The 23,086-nt window shown below is 42.1% G+C and overlaps 1 protein-coding gene across 8 annotated transcripts in view; it reads right to left on the bottom strand.

The window, feature by feature from the left end:
- Positions 1 to 23,086, bottom strand: part of RYR3 (ryanodine receptor 3) — a 954,561-nt gene that overhangs the window by 525,552 nt on the left and 405,923 nt on the right. For all 8 annotated transcript variants that reach the window (XM_089671311.1, XM_089671312.1, XM_089671314.1 and 5 more), the window contains 5 exons: positions 10,897 to 11,044; positions 8,871 to 9,076; positions 7,333 to 7,507; positions 4,180 to 4,388; positions 3,934 to 4,094 (listed from right to left, as the gene is read on the bottom strand). In XM_089671311.1, the coding sequence (XP_089527437.1) occupies positions 3,934 to 4,094; positions 4,180 to 4,388; positions 7,333 to 7,507; positions 8,871 to 9,076; positions 10,897 to 11,044 (899 nt within the window). The remainder of the gene's footprint in view (positions 1 to 3,933; positions 4,095 to 4,179; positions 4,389 to 7,332; positions 7,508 to 8,870; positions 9,077 to 10,896; positions 11,045 to 23,086) is intronic.

Genomic DNA, 23,086 nt, shown 5'->3' with positions numbered 1-23,086 from the left:
ACATCTGCGTTGAGGAGTCCCTTATTAATTTTTCTGGCCGCCTTGCATTCAAACAATTTCTCCCCTGCAAGCGTGCCAGATATGGGGTCAAGATGTGGAAGACCTGTGAGAGGACAACAGGCTATACTTATAAGTTTCGGATTTACGAGGGAAAAGATACCTCTTAATCATGTCACGTGGAGCCCGCCCGAATGCCCAGACTACATGGGGAGCAGTGGCAAGATAGTTTGGGACTTGGTGTCATCATTTCTCCATATGGGGTACCACTTATACGTTGACAATTTTTATTCAAGCGTGCCACTATTTAGACATTTATTCAATCTTGGAATTGGCACTTGTGGAAAGTGTGACCTAATGTGTGCCCACCATTAGAAGTGGGTGGATGCAGGGCGGTATATTCTAATGGTGGGCATACCACACACTTTTTCTGGCAGAGAGTTCTTCTCATTTTTTCATTCAGTCCACTGGCTGTATACAAAAAAAAAAAAAGAACATAGCATATATAACCAACAAGGACCAGCGATGTACTGGTACATCACTGGATTTGAATGGTTATACCTGGATGATGCCTACAGCTGCAGGCATCATCCTGGTATCATTTTTTTCAGCCGGTGATCGGCTTTCATGTAAAAGCAATCCAAGTGGCTAATTAGTTGCAAGATTGCTTTTACAAGCAGTGGGAGATGATGTCCCCCCTCCCCCCTGCCTTCCACGGCCTTCGCGGGCAGTACCATGCCATCAGGGGAACCTGAGAATGCAGCCGGTGTTTCTGCCAGCTGACCATAGAGCTGATTGGAGACCAGAATGGTGCCAATCATCTCTATAGTCTAAGAATTCGGAAGCTACAAGCATTTTATCACTTCAGTTTCGCAGGATATAAACAGTGCCATTTGTAAATTGGGAAAGCATCTGATCACACCGATTTTGGTTTGATTAGATAATGTAAGGGCAGAGGAGATATCTAGAGTCTGATAGACCCCAGATTTCTCAAAAAAGAATATGACAATGCCCATTGAAGTTATAGGGGTTATTTGCATTTCCTGTTAAAGCATTAAAAGTGATAAAAAAAAAACATGAAAGGTACAATGTAAAAATAATTTTAAAAAAATCAAAATAACTAAAAAAAAAAAAATTGCCCCTCCCATGCGCGCACACCTGTGTGCACAAGCCTTGACCCTGTGCCGTTATGTAAACAGCGGTTGCACCATGCATGTGAGGTATTGCCGTGAACGTCAGTTCAAGGGCAGTAATTCTAACACTAGACCTCCTCTGTAAATCTAAAATGGTGGCTTTTAAAGCGCTGCCTATGGATATTAAAAATGTTTGCAGTTTGTCGCCATTGCAGTTTTAAAGCATGTCATGTTTGGTATCTATTTACTCGGCATACCATTATCTTTTATATTTTACCAAACAATTGGCCAATATATTGTGTTTTTGTGCATTAAAAGTAAAAAAAGTGTATTTTTTTTAAAAAATTGCTTTTGAAAAATTGCTGCGCGAGTACTATGTGCCATAAAACATTGTAGTATCCACCATTTTATTCACTAGGGTGTCTGCTTTAAAAAAATATATAATGTTTGTGGGTTTAAATTAATTTCCTAGCAAAAAATACTGATTTTTTTCATGTGAACAAAAAGGCTTGGTCTTCAGGTGGTTAGAAGAGTGAATGATGTGTGGCATAAACTTCTAATGCTGGGCATAAAACGCCCCCACCCCCCAAAACGCACCCTTTTTGGAAAGTAGTCACCCCAAACTATTTGCTGAGAGGAATTTTGAATCAATAGAAGAATTTATTTTTTTACCACAAATTTTTGGAAAATGACAAAAATAAATATATTTTTTTTTTTTACACAAAATTGGCACTTAAATGATTTACTGCTCACACATGCCATGGTTATATGTGGAATTACTCCCCAAAATACATTCTGCTACTTCTCCCGAGTATGGGGGTACCACATGTGAGAGACTTTTTGGCAGTCTAGCCAAGTACAGGACCCCAAAATCCAATAAGCACCTTCAGGCTTTTAAAGGGCTTTATTTCCTCATTACACTTCCAGACTACTTATCACAGTTTCGGAGGCCCTGAAATGCCAGGATAGCACCTAACCCCCCCAAATTACCCCTTTTTGGAAAGTAGACGCCCCAAGGAATTTGATAAAAAGCACGGTAAGTATTTTGCAGATCTCATTTGTTGCCACAAGTTTTTGGAATATGAAGAAAAAAAACAAAAACATATTTTTTCTATTTTTTTTATATTTCATAACCTTGTGAGAAATAATGAGATCTGCAAAATACTCACCATGCCTCTTTTTAAATTCCTTGGGGTGTCTACTTTTCAGAAAGGGGTCATTTGGGGGGGGGGGGGGGTTTGGTGCTATCCTGGCATGTCAGGGCCTTCGAAACTGAGATAGGTAGTGAGGAAGTGTAATGAGGAAGTTACGCACCTTCAGGCTTTCAAAGTGGTCATTGGATTTCAGGCTCCTGTATGTGGCTAGGCTCCCAAAAAGTCTCACACATGTGGTATCCCCATACTCAGTAGAAGTAGCAGAATGTATTTTGGGGTGTAATTCCACATATACCCATGGCTTGTGGGAGAAATAAATCATTTAAATGACAACTTCGTGTAAAAAAAAAAACGTTTTTGTCATTTTCCAGAAACTTGTGGGAAAAAAATATATCTTCCATGGACTCAATATGCCTCTCAGCAGATATCTTAGGGTGTCTAATTTCTGAAAAGGGGTCATTTGAGGGTGTTTGTACTATCCTGGTATTTTAGCACCTCAAGAAATGTGATGGGCAGTCAGAAAGTAAAAGCTATGTAAATTCCATTATCTATACCATAGTTTGTAGACGCTATAACTTTCACAAAAAGCAATCAATATACACTTATTAGGATTTTTTTAACCAAAAACATGTAGCAGAATACATTTTGGCCTAAATTTATGACGAAATTTTAGTTTTTTTAGATATTTTTTATGACCAAAATGAGAAAATATTGGTTTTTTTTAAAAAAAAAAATTTTCTTCAAAACTTTTTCTGGTTATAGCGCCAAAAATAAAAAGTGCACAGGTGATCAAATACAACCAAAAGAATGCTCTATTTGTGTTAAAAAAGGACATAAATTTCATTTATGTACCGTATTGCATAACCGCGCAATTGTCCGTTAAACTAGCGCAGCGCTGTATAGCAAAAAAATGGCGTAAATTGCAGTATCTATCCCATAGTTTGTAGACGCTATAACTTTCACACAAAGCAATCAATATACACTTATTGGGATTTTTTTTACTAAAAACATGTAGCAGAATACATTTTGGCCTAAATTTATAACGAACTTTGAGTTTACTATATATTTTTTATAGCTGAAAGTAAAAAATAATGTTTTTCTTCAAAATATTTGGTCTTTTTTTGTTTATAGCGTGAAAAATAAAAAGCGCACAGGTGATCAAATACCACCAAGAGAAAGCTCTATTTGTGTGCAAAAAAGGACGTAAATTTCGTTTAGGTGCAGCGTTGCATGGCCGCACAATTATCAGTTGAATTAGTGCAGCGCTGAGTCCTGGTCATTAAGGGGCCTGGTCATTAAAGAGGCCTGGTCATTAAGGGGGGTAAATCCTCAGGAGCTCAAGTGGTTAATGCACGTTGCATTAATGCAGGGCGTAATCTGAATAGGTTCATAGTTTTAAAACAATTAGCTTTATTGTTAAATATTTACCTCTAAAAAAATTTAATTTTTTTGTATGTAACTGGTGGTCAGAAGAATTAACATTTTGTTATAGTCAGTCAGGATTAATATCTGTACAGACATGTTTAGACATTCTATTACCTATTATAGTTTTGGGCAGGTATTTATATTTGACTTTTGGTAGGATATTTGTATTTATTACTGTAAATCAAAACTGCATAATGAAGAGAATTGCAGCCAAAGCATTATACCTTTTTTGGAAATTTTCTTCATTGTTGAATGCAGAATGGAACTCGACAGGCATACTCAGCCTGCAGTATATCATGTCTTCATTACTGTTCTGGGTTCCAAAGGTTTTGTGTGTAACTTTTAAGCATGGAGGGCTTTCTACAGTACCATCTTTCCTTGTCACCTAAAAATAAAAAAACATTAATTAGGCAATTGATCTATTTGGCTGTAATTATTATATACAGTTTAAATATAGTATACTCGGTTACCTCAATGTGAGGATGATCTTTTGGCACATTGACAAAGGTAGGTAAGCGTTTGCTGAACCACATGGCAACATCTCTGTTCATATTTACAGCAAATGGTTGAAAGCCCTCCTGCAGACCGCACATTGTGTAGTATTTGAAGGTGCTGGCATCCTTGCCTAGGTTCATGCGACCAATCTGAGACAGTCCCAAGGAGCAGACCGGAACAAAACCTGCAAAACACAATTGCAAGAAGCCAAATCTGTGTCATATTACAGATGGAATGCTCTGCAGGAAAAATCCTTTTTCAATCTGTCACAAAGAACCACAAGTTTTGCAAGAGGAATATTGCTCAACAATAAGATATAGACGTAATGTCTTACTCTATTCACTAGTAATACTTTTACAGTTATTTTTCCTTTCAATATGATTTTGGATTTCCAAACATCCATAGATAACCTCAGGGGACATCAAGACTACTGATATCGTTTAGCAATAAACATGAATGCAGTGTTTCAGAATAATTTTAAGTCCACCTGCTATTTAAACATATACACTAACCTTTGGCCTTCTTTTCACTTTGTTCCATCTCTCTATACGCCGGGATGCTCGGTATGCTTTGTTTCATTGCCCCATACCGGGCCTCTTGGCTCACCAGCAGAAGTTGGCTTCCTACCTGTTTTTATCGGCCACTAGAACAATTGCTCAGGCCTGAAAGAGTCCGTTTGTCCCTCTGCAGGGGGTGAGGGATCGTATGACCACTATGATGCTCAATGAACAGATGTCGAGTATCCGCAACGACTCCCAATGTATATTTTTGAAAATATGGGAGCCGTGGTTGCAATATGCCTTTCCCTCACTCCCCCCGGCTAGTCTGGGGATGTAATGGCGTTCGGTATTGGCGCTCTTGGACCCCTGCTCTTTGCCCTCCTTTTTTTTTTTGTCCTCTTTCTTCCTTTTTCTCTCTCTCTCTGTTTTTGGTGTGACTGGACAGCTGCATTTAGTTGTTATAGTCAGTTACATTAATGTTTTGTAACTTATGTGCCATTGGTTAATAAAAACCATTGATATAGAAACATATACACTAACCGGCCATGTTATTAGGTACACCTTGCTAGTACCAGAATGGGCCGCCTTTTGCCTTCAAAAATGCCTTAATTCTTCATGGCATAGATTCAACAAGGTGTTGGAAACATTCCTCAGAGGTTTTGGTCCATAGTGACAAGAGTTACTGTTGCCTTTCTATCATCTCAAACTAGTCTGCCCATTCTCCTCTGACCGCTGATATCAACAAAACGTTTTCATCTACACAACTGCAGCTCATTGGATATTTTCTCTTTTTCGGACCATTCTCTGTAAACCCTAGAAATGGGTGTGTGTGAAAATCCCAGTAGATCCGCAATTTTTTAAATATTCACAACCAGCCTGTCTGACACCAACAACCATGCCTCGTTCAAAGTTACCTAAATCCTCTTTCTTCTCTATTCTGATGCTCAATTTCAACTTCAGAAAGTCGTCTTCACGTCTAGATGCCTAAATACACTGAGTTGCTGCCGTGTTATTGGCTGATTAGCAATTTGTGTTACCAAGCAATTGAACAGGTGTACCTAATAAAGTGGGCAGTGAGTGTATATCAAAGTTGACTGTTGGAGGAAAATTACATTGCAAATAGCCTGAATTATCTGGGCACCAACCAAAATTAATTTATTGTACACTAATAATTTGGTGTATACTAGGGTTTGAATCAGTAAAGAAATGTACCGCTTGCCAGGGATGATATAGTGATATTCATTTGCTAATTAAAGAATAAGTAATTGTCCTGGACCTTCAATCATTCGGGTAGTAATTATTCTCTAGGCTTTTATGGAATGCAGCAGTCAAAAGAAAACAGCTAAAAACATTTCAGAAATATGCCAATATAACAGCACTAAACCTAATTGCCTCAGAGAAAATTAACAAGGAAACCGAGGTTCTTTATTGACATGATGTGACTCATGTCTTGTGTTGGTTGTGAAGGCTCTCTTATTCCTAAACTGCCACCAATCCAATGGAAACTCACCCTGCAAAGACAACAGAAATCTGTTTATTTGAATCTGATTGGTGTGAGGGGGAAATAAGCAGTTCTAGATTGACAGTATGGCCAGTTATTTTCCTCAGAACAGTGTATGGGGAGATATCCACCCAGTGTGAAGGAGTCTGGGCTAAAATGGCACACATGATGATGGGTGGGACACATTTGCCAACAAAATAGGGATTGGGTGGTTTTGAGCTCCAGAGATGCCTAGAGAGGAATATACTGTAGGTCAGTCTCCCTTTTAGAGGCTGGTTGTAAGAATCCACTGTCAGGCCTCGAGGTCGGGCTATGGAAGAGTTTGGGTGGGACAGCAGCCTTGCCACGCCTTACCTGCCTGGAAGCCTCATATAAAGGGATAGAAGCTTTCATAGGAAGGAACGCTGTGCTCTGAGTGCATGATGAACTGACTGATGGTGGTTTTGCTGTGTGCTGTTTTAAAAGCACTTGAAGGGTTCATCCACCAGTATGGCACTTGTTAAGCAAAAGTCTACTGGATGGCCTCTAACAGTTGCTAAATTAGGCAGCGCTTTTTTTGTTCTGTTTTATGCTGGTATCAAGACGCTTTGTATAGACACCTTAAAATAAATGTGGGATACGTTCTGTTTTAAAGAGGCTGCATTCTATGGTACCTTACTGCCACAGAGCTACCACTTGAGCAAGTATCCAGTCACACAAGACTCATGTGGACTAGCACCCACCTTAATTTCCACCCATTGCAGACAGCAGCCTTTATTATTATATTATTATTATTATTATACAGGATTTATATAGCGCCAACAGTTTGCTCAGCGCTTTACAAAATAATCTATAGCTTGCCTCACTCTCTTCCGCAGAACAGTGATGGATCAGGCTCCAACCATTGAGAAAAGTCATTACTGCCCTTTACTAGATAACATGAAATGGGATATTTAGTCTATATCATTGTTATTGATGTTCCAGCTTATTACTTGTACCATATGTTGGAATTGTAAGGCTCTGGAATGTGTCTTATTTTCTTGATTGCAACTGATAACTGTTTTTCTTTCTTGAAAAATATTCCTCTATTAATAATAAAAATATATTCAACTATAATTATGTTCACTTTTGTGAAATGTATCACTTACCATTTTCAATTTCAAAATCTGCAAATGCCAATTCAGACCCTTGGTTGGTGATTAGAAGTTCCCCATTTAATGTGAAAATCATAGATTTATCATCCAAATTAATCATTGATCCCACCACATCTCCTGGTTGCCAGTTGCGACCAAAAAAAGAGCTTCCCATGTTCCAGCAATGACCCTATGAAGATTAATGCATTAGTCATTATTTGCAAATTACTACACAGTTGCAACAAGGATTAACAGGGCTATCATAAATTGCATGGTGGTGTCAAGGAATTTATTAAGATATAATGATGCTTTGTGGGCAATTTTTCATCAAAATAGTTTTAATGCTTATTGGACTTGATGCAACACTTAAAGGGGTACACAACTTTTCCCAAAAAGGAAAGTAGGGGCAAATGACAATTAGCTAGTTTTGCATGTGGTCCCCTTGCAGCTGACCCTTCCTGTTTACTGAATTAGAATTCCTTTCCCACACTGTGATGATGTGTGGAGGCTTCTGGATGTGCAGTTGGAAGTATCTAGCACAAACTTCCATCTCACTAGAAATTTGTTTACAGCATTTATTTCATAAGAGCATCAGAAACAGCCAATGTGTTTGTGGGAATAGGGACCCCCCTTTTCCTGGGCTTGAATTATTTGCTAGTCAGGATAGAATTCACAGGGATCCTTAAATGTTAGCTGGATTGAAGTTAGCGTGTCCTAAAGGCAATGTAAATAGCCTGCTGTGTGGAAGCAACCATCTTGGTAGATATAGGAATTTTCTTCCTTGTGCTAGAGTTTCCAGCATGGAGAACTGTGAGCAGCACAGTAATGACATCAATAATTCTCACTTCAAATCTCCTAATGCAAGAAGTCTAAGGCAGCAGTGCCTTAGATATCACAATGCAGATATAAAGCTATAAGGCTGTAAGTACATGAGTGCCTAGGCACTTTCATATACTAGTAAGTGCAGCGCTACTTTTCAGGAGGAATTTAAGACAAAGGGTACACATTTTAAAACACTGCTCAGGTAAAATTAGCATATCTACATTTTCCAATAACATAGAAAAATTACAGGTCCAATTTAAGATGAACTAACAAAAGTATCACAACATCACTGTAGGCCTATTTACAGATTATATAGTCTACAATTACTTATACTGATTTGAAATACCATAGTAAGACTATACTGTAGTTCTGAAGCAGTGAGAGGGCTTGACAACTTACAAGAAAAAAAAACCTGTTTGTGGCTGAAACTCTTGTACCTACATTACTGGTTGCAAGTGAAGGAGTAGGCTTTTGTACAAAATCAATTTTAATATATCGGAAAAAGTGTAAAATTGAACAGTAAAACATGCTCTTTACTAAAACATTTATTTTTTGTTAGTCTTGTCTAAAAATTCTGTCAACTTTCCAAATCATATTTTTTTTGTAATCTAAATTTCTTAGGACCCACAGGTCACTGAATATCCAGTCATATTTCCCTAGTCAAAGGGAAATATGATATTTAGGAACACTGAAATTATGTAGGGTGTGCAGCAGAAAAAAAAAATACTCACTTTGCTTCCTTCAAATACAAATGCCCGATCATCTGCTCCAAGTTCAATGTCTGGCCTGCAGTTGGGTCGTGCCCAGCCTACTCGCATATCGCCTCCAGTCACCACTTCAAACTCAAAATACCACTTTCCAGATTTGACAGCATATGTCTGCTCCACCCTAAAGAAGCGAATCTTATCAATGCTGACTCGCGCCATCATTTGGTCAGCTACAAAAATATATACAGGAAAAAGAAAGTAAGTACAAACCTTAAAAAAGTGTGCCCATCTCTCCCAGCGAAAAAATGTGCTTAGAAAAACAGGCAAAAATAATTAGGTGGCAGAGTATGGCAGCAGACACTTATGAAGAATCAATTAAAAGCAATTATATATTGATAATACCATTATATCACGTCATATGAGATGATAGCAAAACTGAACAAATATCTGTATTAAAGACTACAGATTCAGTGGCTGATATGTCTCCTATATCATCTGATAGTTAACAGATTCTAACGATTGTGAGGTGTTTAAAAATCCTTTCTACAATCCAAATTTTCAAATTAATGTTAAAATATTTTATTAAAGCAGTATTAAACTGAAAAGCAAACATATTATATTGCAGCCTACCAATAAATTCGTAGATGTTAAGGCTAAGTTAGACTTCCTTTCCCTTTTTTTCACCTGATGATCTGGCCAAAAAGCCTGTTGTTTTTCACTAAAACAAGCTGTCCTGCACTTAAAAGGTTGAGACAAACCAGTTACCACTGTCAGGGGTGCTTACAATGATCAAATTTGATTTATTCATATAAAACCTTTATCCCAAAATAAAAAGAAAATCTGTTGGTATAACTAATTGTGTAACTGAAATGTGAGCTGGAGTTTAACTTCAATTTGTTAGTGTTTCCAAATCTGCTTGCCCATCTTACACTCCCCTACCACCCAGACTGATCATACTGCTGTCCAAAGGTGCCATCTGTGCTCATTCATCCAGAGTGGGGGCACTCTAATACAGGAGGTGTGTTACTGGCCAGAACACTGGATGAAAACAAAGGGAAAATTCTTAAAAAAGAAAATGAATGCAGCCACCACATCTAATGATTGGTAAGCCGCAATAAATTACATTTTTGGTTTTGGGTTTAACAGTAAGTTGGATATTAATGAGAACTTTATTGTGGATGGTGGCCCACAAATTACTGTTAAAGCGTGCTGGATAAATTAGAGAGCCATGTATCACTAGCAATGCACTAATACCAATTTTAACTGATGTCAAACTGTATGGGGGTTCTTTTTAAAACGGGAGCGTGCAAAATCTGATGCAGCTCTGCATAAAAACCAAACAGCTTCCAGATTATATTGCCAAAACTCAAAGCGGAGTTCCAGCAGAAAAAAAAAAACAAAGTCAGCAGCTACAAAAACTGTAGCTGCTGACTTTTAAAATACAGTCACTTACCTGTCCCATGATCCAGTGGTGTCCTCACCATGGCTGGTTTCACTGGCCGTCTTCTCTCCCTTGTGCCAGCATTGTCAGTGTGGGCACCCAGCTGTGACAGCTGCGCTTTGTGAATGGCCCCGTAGTCTTCTGGGACCTGTCACATGTCCCAGAAGACTACGGGGAGGGAGGGGGAGGACAACTTCTGCTTCCAATCACCTTAGACGATCTCAGAAGAAGTGGGAGCAGGTGCCTGTCAAATTTGGGTACCCGCTCCCCAAAGGTGCCAATCCTTAATGGGGAGCGGGGGACATAGACTTAAAGTGGAACTTCCCCTTTTGGGTGGAGCTCCGCTTTAACTGAACAAACTGAAGTCAGAAACCTACTGGCTACTATGTACAGCTGCACCAGATTCTGAGTGCACCAGTTTTAGTAAATCTCCCCCTATGTGTTGTCATAAGTTATTGATGCTTGCTAGTTTATCATTACAAATTAAGCCATTGTCAATAAATGGTGGGCAGTAATTTAATTACTTTTATTGTTATATTTTATGTAATCTTTGCAGGATCATACATGATCCTTGTTTTCTGATAGTTGAGGAGCAGCATGTATTCTTACTGATTTCTTGGTCTGGCGGTTCAATATTATAGCCATAGCCAATAAATGTTCTCACAGCTTCACGCAAGCTGTCTCTATTAGACTTTTTAGTCCGTTCATCTAGTAAAGCATATGGCACCAAGCGAGGGTTTCGTTTGTTCTTCAGGTCCTAAACAAATGAAAATTAACATAGTATTTATGGCACACCAACTGCAGAAAGCAACTAAAAATAGCACACATACTTTTTGTCATAACTCTAAAACTATAACTTTAATATTATCTATGCAAATTTTATGTATGCAATTTATAAGATATAGGACAAGTTGAACGATTTAGTTTTCACAATAGTTTTTATACATATCTTCACAAAAATATTTCTCTTTTACAACTATTTCTAATTAATGTATGCTGGCCATTTTGGGACACTATACTTTTGAAATAAAAATTATTGAAAAGTTCACATCTAGCGGAGGATCAGCCTTCCCAAATCTTTCATGAGTGTAGAACTGTTTTCCCATATTTTACTGGAATTCAACACACTTGAAAAGTTGCAAACTGTAAAATATATTGCAGGGTTAGCATAAATTATATTTTAATATAAGCTTCTCATTAGCTTGTGGTTTTGTTGTACTTTGCTACTTCTATCCCACTTTACTAGTTTTGCTCATTTTGTTTTTATAATTATTTTTATTAGTTTATTTGAACAAGAACAAGAACATACACTGAACAAAAACATGTACAGCTTCAAGCACTTAGCCCACTCAGGGGCATCTCAGTTAAAAGCATGAAAGGTTGCCAAACAGAGTTTTGGTCTGCAATCATAACTAACATACTGTAAAACATAAGGAATCACAAGACAATTGCTGCTGGTCATGACCAAATTAGGATAATAAGACAGAACATCCCCAGTACCTGAGACCCCCAAAACTACCAGAAAGGAGGCACCATGACAGACATAAAAAAACATAAGGGTCAGGTGTCGGTAGCTGTTGAGGGTTCCGCCAACTATTTTGCCCAAACTCTATCGTATTTTTTAGGACACCCTCTATGCAGATAAGTATCTTTGTACAAGGGTAAAGTGGCATTAACCTGCTGCTTCCAGAAAGTGAGGGAAGGGGGGCCCGCCTTTTCCAGCACAGAGTAATGGCTTTACTGGCGTAAAGACACACTAGCATCCTGTCCGCCACCCCAGAAACTATATCTTCCACTAAACCTAACAAGAAGACTTGAGGTGATTGGGTTAAAGAAATAATCACCACAACATGAACAATAGTCAATATCTGCATCCAGAAAGTAGCAATTGCTGGGCAGGTCCAGAAAATATGTATAAAGTCCCCAGGAGTGGCACCACAGTGCCAGCGCTCCGGAGAAGAAGGGTTCATTTTTTGCAATCTATGACGGGTAAGGTAAGCCCTATGAACAATTTTAAATTATATGAGGCAGCCTCTCGGACACCAGTATTTTACAGGGAAATTCCTATTCGTCATCCCAATCCTCAGTTGAGTCTAACCCTGGAATATCAGAGGCTCAATGGTGAAGGAGCAATGACAAATCAGGGGAGGACACTACAAGAAGGTGGGTATATAAGATGGAGGTGTTTTTTTGGCACAATTGTGGCTTAATATTCCCTCCAATTCTGAGCTTTGCAGCTGCAGCGTAGCAGCAGGGAATTGGCTCCTGAAAGCATGGGACAATTGCCAGTATCTAAAAATGAAAGACGAGGGTACATTGTGATGGGCCAAGAAATAATCTAAGGGGCGTAAGGATAAATTTGAGACCACATCCGCTACAGTTTTAATGTTATACTTGGTCCACGCTATGGGATCAGGAAACTTGTAAAAATGTGGCAAAGAAGGATTATTCCATAAAGGAGTATTCGGGGATATGGCAGAGGTAGGAAAGCTTTCACAGATGAGGCCAGCTTTCCAGGCCCTGAGGGTAGTAAGCATGGACGGAGTCAGATCATAAGGAGCTCCAGGACTCCTAAACAATAGAAATTGGAGGGCCTCCACAGAGCGCACTAGTGCATCCTCTAATTTTGTAGCAGAGTTAATCATTTCAGGTGACAACCACCATGAGGCTGAGACCATTTGGAAGGCAAGAAAATACTTGTGACAATCTGGAAGGGCGAGGCCTCCCTGGGAGGTAGGATGCATTTATACCTGGGGGGACGAAGGCCCCAAAGAAAGGAGGAAAATAATATATTAAGGTGGGTAAAAAAAGACTTGGGAATCCACTAGGGAGAGTTACGAAATAATAATTAAATTTGGGAAGGATTTTCATTTTAATTAAGTTGATTCGACCCAGGAGAAATAAGGGGAGATCCTCCCATGCTTTCAGTTTACCCTTGACAGAGTTGACCACTAGGGCCAAATTTAAAGGTATGTAGTCATTCACCTACCTGGAAACCAAGGTTTTTGAACTCCTCCACCTATTTCAGTTATAGCCCTGAGGGTGCATCCTGTCTGGACCCGATGCAAATGGAAAAAAGTAAAGACTTAGCCCAATTCCCGTCACAACCGAGAAATAGTTTAGGACATGCAGGGTGCCACGTAGAGAGGGACCAGCATCATTCAGAAACAACAAAAGGTCATCAGCATAAAGGGCAACTCTCTCTTCCAGCCACACCAACTTCAGGTTTTTAATAAGCGGGGACACTCGGAGTGCCTCAGCCAGAGGCTCCATGGCAATAGCAAAAAGTGCTAAAGAGAGAGAGCAGCCCTGTCTAGTACCCCTGAACATAGTGAATGTAGGAGAGAGGAGACCTCCCAAATGGATGGCAGCAGTATTGTCTGTAGCCACTTGATGAAAACCAAAGGGAATCCATTTCCTTCTAAGGATCTCCCATTAATAGGGCCACTCCACAGTGTCAAATGCCTTTTCGATGTCCAGCGAGGCAACCACTCTAGAACCCTCATTGATATGTTGGGTATGAAGGTTTGTAAACAGTCTGCGCAAGTTAATGTCAGTGAATTTTTGTGCCATTAACCCGGTTTGGTCTGAGTCAATTATCAAGCGTAAGAGGGGATTGAGGCTATTGGTTAGAAGTTTTGTCAGTATTTTCAGCTCATTATTAAGGAGTGCTATCAGCCTATAAGATGCACAGGATTTGGGATCCTTAGGAGGTTTGTATATAAGAACCACATGTGTGTCTGTCATGGAGCGAGGAAGGGAACCCATATGGAGACAGTGCATGTATAGAGAAACCAGGAGGGGAGCCAGCATTTCGACATGTTCCTTATAAAATTCTACGGGTAAGCCATCCAGGCCAGGTGCATTACCAGAGGAAAAGGACTGAATCACCGCTAGAACCTCCTGCGAGGTAATTCGGCATACCAGGTGGGACCTCTCAGTATCTGAAACCAACAAAGGGCAACAGGATCCAGAAGAGATGAGAGGTCCACCAAGGCAAGCTCAGCTGATAAAGTGGATCTACAGAGGTTTTGATAGTAATCATGAAATTCCTTGAGAATTCCCTCTGCAACAGTAATAGTTTCGACAGTGGGGGTAGCTCGGAGACCACTGTAAGGGGAGGCATCATGCTGGGATAATATGGCCAGCAACCTACCATTTATGTCCCCCTGTTCAAAAAATGTTTGTTTAGAGGTGTACATGTCCAACCTAGTAACCTCCGTCAGGTGTAGGTCATGTTTGGCAGACATAAGCAAGTCAAAATTTGAGGGATAAACTCCATATTGAGTGGATCTGTCAACAACCTGAGTACGGAGGGAGGTTGTGGTAGCTGTCTGATGTTTCATAACCGCTTTTATGGCAGAAATATAATGTCCCCAAGAAAATGCCTTGAAGGCATTCCACACCATTTATGGAGAGGAAGACCCTGCTTTGACATCCCAATACTCTTGTAATGCTGTGGGAGCACCTTCAGAGATTTTGGGATGCGAGATCCAGTGGGCATCAAGGCGCCCTAGGGAACCATTGTGGCTAGAACCAATTTTAAATGTAATCGCCATGGGACTATGATTAGACAGGCTGCTAGAGAGGTACCCCACCTCAGAGACTTCAGCTATCATTGAGGGATTCACAAAGGCCAAGTCAATTCTTGAGGAGGTTTTATAGGCAGTAAAAAAGCAGGAGTATGCTCTGGTAGATGGATGCTTCCACCTCCAAACCTCCGTGAGGCCAGTGGCAAGGGCCCAATTATAAAATTCCCCAGCATAAGACTTGGGTGGAGTAGGTCTGTCTAAGGCAGGCAAAAGAATAGTATTGAAATCACCCATAAAACAGAAGCTTTGCAGGGCAGTAAATGGTGATCAATTCCAGAATATCATAAAGTAAGATAACTTGAAATGGTGAGGGAATATAAACACTGGCAATTACACAGCGTTGATTGCGAATTACGAGTACTAGAGCAACATATTTACCCTGACGGTCCGTATGGACCACCTCAATGACACAGTGGAGTGACTTACTTATCAGAATTGAAACACCTCTAGCATATGTGGAGAACGAGGAGTGAAAGGCCCTCTGAAACCAGGGATTCTTTAGGGCCATCAGCTTGATGCCCACCAGATGCGTCTCTTGTAGCAATAAAATATGTTTTATGTATATGATTTTATCATATGATTTTACGTATTGGAACAGCAGGGCCCTTTTGAATTTTGAATTGAGGCAAGGACGTTCCAGGAGAGAGTAGTAATGTACTCACTCTGACCGGACATCATGGTAAATGGTCAACTGGCAATGGGGAGGGGGGGGGGCACCCAGACCCAGGGGATGGCAGCATTAGATAAGCAGGAAGTGAACACAAACCAGCACAAAAAACGCATTCAAATAACGAAACATACAAACTACCCAAGAACTTAGTACTTACCCTGCCAGTACCCAACATCCCCCTAACACAAGAGGGGAAGTGGGAAGCGGCCCGTGCCCAAAAAAGGAAACTTAACTGGGAGCAGAACTTATCCACTGCCAGTAACAATGTGCACTGCACAAAAGTTCACACGTTCAACTGAACTCAAAATAGTCAAAAACAAAGGAAATACGTTAACAAGATCAGGTGGGGCAATCAAACGTTAGAAAATAAGGCATCAGGGCTCCAATGGATCCATATCAGGCAGGATGTGTACGAGCAGTAACTGGCCTGGAAGGACTTAGGTACGCTCTGGAGCAAGGCTCAGCAGGGAGAGTGTAATGAAGCAGCCCTTTACACAAGCAGGTACTGTCAGGGATCTCCTCGATCCCCGCCGCGATGGGCCCGGCGCAGGCGCACTGCTCCACCCAGTACACGGGCACTAGGTCCGGGCCGGCCGCGGCGTTCGAGTTCGCGCATGCGCAGTAGAAGCCGCGGCCGCCCGCTGGGCACCAATGGCAGCGCAGGGCGGGATATTTAAAGGTCCCTGAGCTGTCATTTCGTTGCCTTCTGGTCTTACCTGCTTCCTGTGTTCCTGTACCTGTGCCTAGTAAGTTATTTGACCCGGATTACTCTTGACCTTGCTGATTTCTCCTGCCCAGACCCTTGCTTGCCTGACCTCTCTCCCTGGATGCCCCTTATTAGATCTGACCTCCTGTTGCTGACCTGGCGTGTGACCCGACGATTCTCTGCCTGCTCCCTTGTACCTTACCGTCCTCTACATTACCGACTCGGCCTGTCTGACTACGCACTTGCTCCGCCATCCATCCATCCATCCCATCAGGGTCACCCGACCTCCTCACATCTGGCTCTCCCTGGTTGGAACCCCTGGCGAACACCACTACCACTGACAGGTGTGCTCAGTAGAGGCGACCTGGTCTCGGGGTACTACAAGTCCATCCCCACCATCAGGGGCCCTGGTGAACAAGTACCCTGGGGCTTAGACTCCGCACTCTGGGCACGCCTGACCAGTGGAGTGCTAGTGGTGCCGCTCGGCGGTCCCTCACAGGTACTGTAGGTAATCGAAAAAAAAGTACAAACAATGTGGCCTTAACGGCCATTTACAAGCTGTAGGACTGAGTCTGAAGATCAAACAGGTAGAGCAATCAGCTTCTGCAGGCCACTAATGGGTATTCAGCCAGGACATAGCTGACTCAGGAGATTCAAAGAAACGAGCGTAGTCACCGTCCACCACCCGGAGCTTGCTGGGGTAGAAGAGGCTGAACTTGAGGGCCTCATCATGGAGGTGTTTTCGGACCACCGTAAAAGATCTGAGGCGCTGCTGGATCTCTAAAGAGTAGTCAGGAAAAAGAAGAATCTTGGCATTTTCATGGAGCAGGTCACGTTTTGCCCTGGCCACTTGGAGAATCTTATCTCGGTCTCAGTAGTTGAGGAGTCAGAGCAGGAAAGGCCTTGGTGGGTGGGCCCTCTCAACCACGAAGGTGGGTGGCATGGCAGGGAGATCCAGCAGGGTAGTAAGGGTAGTAAGGGAGGCCTCTGTAAATTCCTTGGGCCTGGGGCCCTCAGCGTGCTCCGGCAGGCCTAGGATGCAAATATTGTTTAGTTGGAGGCAATTCTCTATGTGAATTGCCTTCTCCTGAAGTGCCTTTATCTGTAGCTGTAGGGCATGCAGCTCCTGGGAGTCCATCCTGGTGGAATCTTCCAGCCTCCACTTCAGTCACATGGGACCTGAACTTGTCCAAGTCGTGACAGATCAGGCTGATATCTGATGCGAGGTAGTCTATTTTGGTCGTAAGAGTCTCTTTACATGAGCGCATCGCTTCCATGATGTCAGCAGAGGTAAGACCGGCTCGGTCACCCACTGCCGGAGCTGTCTGTGTGCCATCTGACATGGCTGGAGCAGGAGGCCTCGTAACCAAGATGGCAGCTGCTGGAGATGGAGAAAGGAGGGGAGCACTCGTATCAGGACGAGAGGAGCGCAGCCTTCTGGGGGACAGCAGAGGAGCCCTTGGGGTACCCGGGTGTTTCCTGGAGCCCAGGGTGTCGGTAGAGAGCTCATGTAAGGTAGATAGAAGCCCAGAGGGTAGAAAGGATAAAGTCAGGATCAGAGCTCTACAGTCACCCGTCCGCTCGGTTTCACATTACAACCATGCCTCAGTTTTGCTCATTTTTTAGAAAATTCAGTAATGTTGTTCTCAAATTCAAAAACCCGTTAACAGTTTTTCTAGTTAGCTGCCCTGAAGATTTTTATTTTATAAGGACATGGGAAAGAAATCAGAGTATTCTATAGAAGATTTACAGCATTAGTATGAGTACAGTATATACAAGTATGAGTGAACAATATAGGGTTTTATTTTTTCAAGAAGAAGCAAACTTGGTTTGACTATTTCTCTGCTATATTACATTTCATAACCATTTAGAAAGCATGTAAAATACAAGTACCTTTATTGTCAGTATATTATAAAATTTGTGTTTATTTTATGGATACCATTTGTCCCCATATTCTGTGAACAGTCATCGTATTGAGAAGTCTGTCCCTGGGGAACAAGCATCTAAGCATTGTCCCCAGTAGCCCGCACACTGATCACTGTCTCCACCACTTCGGAGGTCTGCCCCAAGTCAGCATGAATACGATTGAGGGAAGGGTGGAATGCTGTATCTATTCCACCTGCCGAGTTTTGGCCATGGTTCCCAACCTCCACCATGCCCTGCTGAAACTTGCTTTGCACCGAGAATTATTTACCTAAATGAGAGAACTAACCAAGACACTTGGGTCAGCCAGCTGCAGTGAATATACTTGAGTGTCTGTGTATCTACAGTAATGATGAGCTTTATTACAAACTTTTTAGTGTGGCCCTACCAAAACACCTTCCTCCCTTATGTGTGCAACACTTACATACTATGTGTGCTTCCTCCTCAAATAAATCCAATAATGTGATATTAAAAATTCCAACAAATGTATTATGTACTACAATACAACTACCTCCACAGAAACACACCCCTGTGTGTTTTTATGTAACAGTGGTTATTTGTGACATCCTCAAAATACAGTATGCAAAAAATCTCCTTCTCCTACACTCAAGACAATAAGTTCAAGTGGTTCAATAAGAGGAGGTGCAGAGTAATTGAAGATGGAAGCTATACCAAGCACATATGACTCGCCTGTAAAAAGGGAGTCTAAATTTTTGGTGAGTGCAGACCCAACGGGGATGGGAAGCACGAGTGTCACACGAAGGAACGTAGAAGCATTGAAATCAAGAGCACTTTAAGTGGACTGCACTAACGCACTTTGTGGGAGGAATTGCATATCGTGGATGTCACAAATGTGTAGTACTCAATACAGAGCTTGCAATATCAGAGCACTTTTCTGTATTTTTTGCATATTGTATTTTGGGGATGTCATAATTAACCACTGTTACACAAATACACACAGGAGCATGTTTCTGTGGAGGGAGGTGTAATGTACTACATCATAAATTTGTTGGAATTTTTAATATCACATTGTTGGATTTATTTGAGGAGGAAGCACACATAGTATGTAAGTGTTGCACACATAAGGGAGGAAGGTCTTTTATAGCACCATTTGGTAGAACCACACTAAAAAATGTTTTAATTTTGTCATCTATGTTCATCTGAGGATATAAGAGGTGTGGTAGGCAGCTACATTGCTGTAGTTATCAGTCCATAAGCGCAGATAACAAACCAGTGATGGGCTTTATGTTTGAGTCGAATGTAAGTTCAACTCGAACATTGGTCATTCGTGTCTTCGGCAAACACAAGAACAATAAGGGCGTTTGGCAGGCTGTTCGCCCACCACACCCCACAATGCACTGTGCTCTCACAGTGCATTGTGATTGGCCAAAGCAAAGCACCTGACCACCAGCACACTGCACTCTGAAAGCCATGATTGGCCAATGTCAAGGTAACTTTGGCCAATCATTGTTCGCAGCTAAATCCACGCCACACACTATATAAGGCTGCTTACACAGCAGCCTTGTGTAGTGTGTTGCTGGAGTTTAGTGGAGTAGTTAGTGGTGTGTTAGGAGTGTTGTTTAGTGTAGGGCGGTGTTGTGAAGAGCGGTGTAGTGGTGTCAGTGAGGTGTCAGTGTGTTTTTCAGCACTTATGCATCACTGCTGTTCCATTTTTTTTTTAAATATATATATATTATTTTTTTTTTTTTGCAGGATCAGGTTATGTTGCTGCATTAGTGTTCCCCCTTCCGTGTCAGCAGTGGTTTCCTTTTTTTTTTTTGCTTTCTTAATTTTTTTTATTGTATTTAATTTTTTTTTTACAGCAGCAGCAAAAACATTTTGGGAATAATTGCTGTTCCCCCTTCTACATCATAAAAAAGAGCAGATTTCTCCTTGCTCTTCATCTGGGATCTCTACCCCTACTATACCTTAAATTGTCTCAACAGCCTCCACTGAGAAGGATGATGGTATAGCAATGGGTGCCACAGGTCCTTGCACCCAATCTGCTAGCAGTACACCACCTGTTGATTTCACCAAGTAAATTTCGCTACCCCAGTTGCTGAACCGTAAATAAACAAAATACTGTTCCACCCATCCACATCCTCAGTGTCTAAATGCTAGCTGGGCCAAATTGCTAGTGTTACAACTGTTGCCTTTCCATTTGGTGAACTCTGCCCCCTAGCAAGTTCCGGAAATTTTTTTATTTTCAAGAAAGGCCATTCCAGCTCTGTACCATCATGTGGAAGGCAATGTTTTGGCCTCTTTGGACAAGGCGGTCAGCAGCAAGGTCCACATTACTTCTGACAAGTGGTCCAACAGGCATGGTCAGGGACGATACATTTCCTTCACAGCCCACTGGGTAACTCTGCTGGCAGCTGGGAAGGATGCAGGACAGGGTTTAATGCTGGAGCTTGTTCCACCACCTCACCTCCAAAATACTGGTGGTGATTCTGCCACATCTGTCTGTTCCACTCCCTCCTCTTTTTCTTACTCTATGGCCTCTTCTGCTGAATTGTTCTCTGATCCAGCAGTGCTCTGTAAGTGTTCAAGGGGCTACGCATGCAGTCAGCCTAAATATGTCATGCGGTTTTTCAGCTGGTGTGTCTAGGGGACAGATACTGTCAACATTGCAGGGGCAGGCTCAGAGCTGGTTGACACCAGGGCAGGTTGAGCCAGGAATAGTTGTATGCGACAATGGCACCAACCTTCTCCGCCCTCTGACACTTGACACATGTTCCATGCTTGGCACACGGCCTGAATTTGGTGGTGCAGCTTTTCTTGAACAGGTACCCAGGCTTATAAAATCTTCTGAGGCAGGCCAGAAACGTCTGTGGCCATTCCCCGTGGGCCAGTGTTTGGCTGGCTGACATTCAATTGGAATTCAACCTGCCCACCAACCGCCTCAATTGTGACTTGCCCACCAAGTGGAACTCCACATTGGCAAAGCTGCAGCGGAGCAAGGAGAGGAGGATCATTATTGGTTGGCAACCCTTCTTGATCCACCTTACAAGGGCAAAGTTGCAAAGCTCATCCTGCCTTCACAGAGGGAGCAGAGGTTAAAACATCTTGAGGATGCCTTGAAGAAAAATGTGTAACACCTTTCTAAACACTGGGAGGATACCATTTCCTGGACAACGTGTTTCTGAGGCTTTGTTTGGTCAAAGGAAGAGTGATGGAGAAGGCGGCTGGTTGACCAATGCCTTTAAACAATTCTTTAGTCCTCAGCGCCCAGGGCTGATAGGTTTAAACACCCATCGGCAGCGTCTGCCTCATATGGTGCAGGATTCTCTAGGGGTAAGAGCAGACTTGGAGACCTTTCCAATGGAGGATCCACTGGGCTACTGGGTCTTGAGGATGGATCACTGGCCAGAACTTGCTCAATATGCAATCAAGCTACTGGCCTGTCTCACATCCAGCATGCTTTCAGAATGGACATTCCGTGCTGCTGGAGGTTTTGTGACAGACAAAAGACTGCATCTGTCCACAGATTCCGTTGACCGGCTGACATTTATCAAAATGAATCAGTCCTGGATCAACCGCAGCTATCAAGCCCCTGATGCTTATGTAACTGATTAAATTTGTTATGGTTCTGGGATCTCTTGAAGACTGCCTATGCTGCCTATCCTATTCCTGATTATGCTAGCTTCTAACAATTTTTTTGGTTTAGAGCACCACCAACACCCAAGGCCCATTTTTTCCGCACCTGTGTGACAGGTGCATATAATTTGAATTTTTAGAGCAGGGTCCAATCCTGCACTCATTAAGAATAACTCTTAGGGGTTACGGTGTGAAGGCACCACCAACTGTTCGCCCAGCGAACACCCCACAATGCACTGCACTCTCACAGCGCACAGTCCCCACCCCACACTATATAAGGCTGCTTACACTGCAGCCTTATGCAGTGTGTTGCTCGAAACTGCCGATGACAGAGGGGAGAATACTCTCCCCGAAAAAAAAAAAATAATAAAAAAAAAAAAAAATAAAACAAAAAATACATTTAAAAAAAGAAACAACATGGGTCTCCCCCCTCCAATCCATACCAGGCCCTTTAGCTCTAGTGTGAAGGTTAGTAAAAAAAATGTTTTTTTAAAAAGTGTGTGGAGTTCCCCCTAAACTCCATACCAGGCCGTTTAGGCCTGGTAGGACTTTTAAGGGGAACCCCAGCTCCCAAAAATGGGGAAGGGGGAAGGGCGTGAAGTTCCCTCTACAAGCCATATCAGGCCCTTTAGGTCTGGTAGGAAAGTTAGGAGGGACCCCACAGTAAAAAATTCAAAACAGTGTGTGGGGTTCCCCCTATAAGCCATACCAGTTCCTTTAGGCCTGGTAGGACTTTTAAGGAAAACCCCACCCCCCAAAAATGGGGGGGAAGCGTGGGGCCCCCCCTAAATTTCTGCCAGACCCTTGATCTGAGCACAGGCTTGGCAGGGCAGGAAAGGGGGAGGGGCACATGAGTACCCGCTCTTGTGGCTCACCAGGTCACGTACCCTGGGACAGTGTCAAGGACAAGGGCCTCTTGCCTACAACCCTGGCCCGGTGGTTGTGGGGGTCTGCGGGCAGGAGAGCTCATTAGCATCAGGGTACATGTTTAAATAAGGGGGCACCCTTATACTGCCCCCCCTTGTGAATGAGTAAGAGGTATTGTACCCCTACCCATTCACTAAAGGGTAAATTGAGTAAAGAATAAAGATGCCAGACTATTGAACAAAAAAACAGTACAACAGTTTTTGACAAGTCATTTATTAAACTACAAATCTAGATAAATAAACCTAGAGCACTCTTCCTCAACCCTTTTAAAGCCAAGGCACCCTTTGAAAGCATATCAGTCTCAAGGCATCCCAGTCTAAGGCTAGGTTCATACTAATGCAGGTGGTTGCAGATGCAGGAATCGCAGCTGTTCCCGGACCTGCA

The sequence above is a fragment of the Staurois parvus genome, unplaced genomic scaffold (assembly GCF_062004578.1).
Source record: "Staurois parvus isolate SC_StPar_1 unplaced genomic scaffold, SC_StPar_1.0 ptg000104l, whole genome shotgun sequence".
Classification (NCBI taxonomy): domain Eukaryota; kingdom Metazoa; phylum Chordata; class Amphibia; order Anura; family Ranidae; genus Staurois; species Staurois parvus.
Note: the sequence above shows the minus strand (reverse complement) of the source record. Positions and strands in the feature narration are given on the sequence as shown.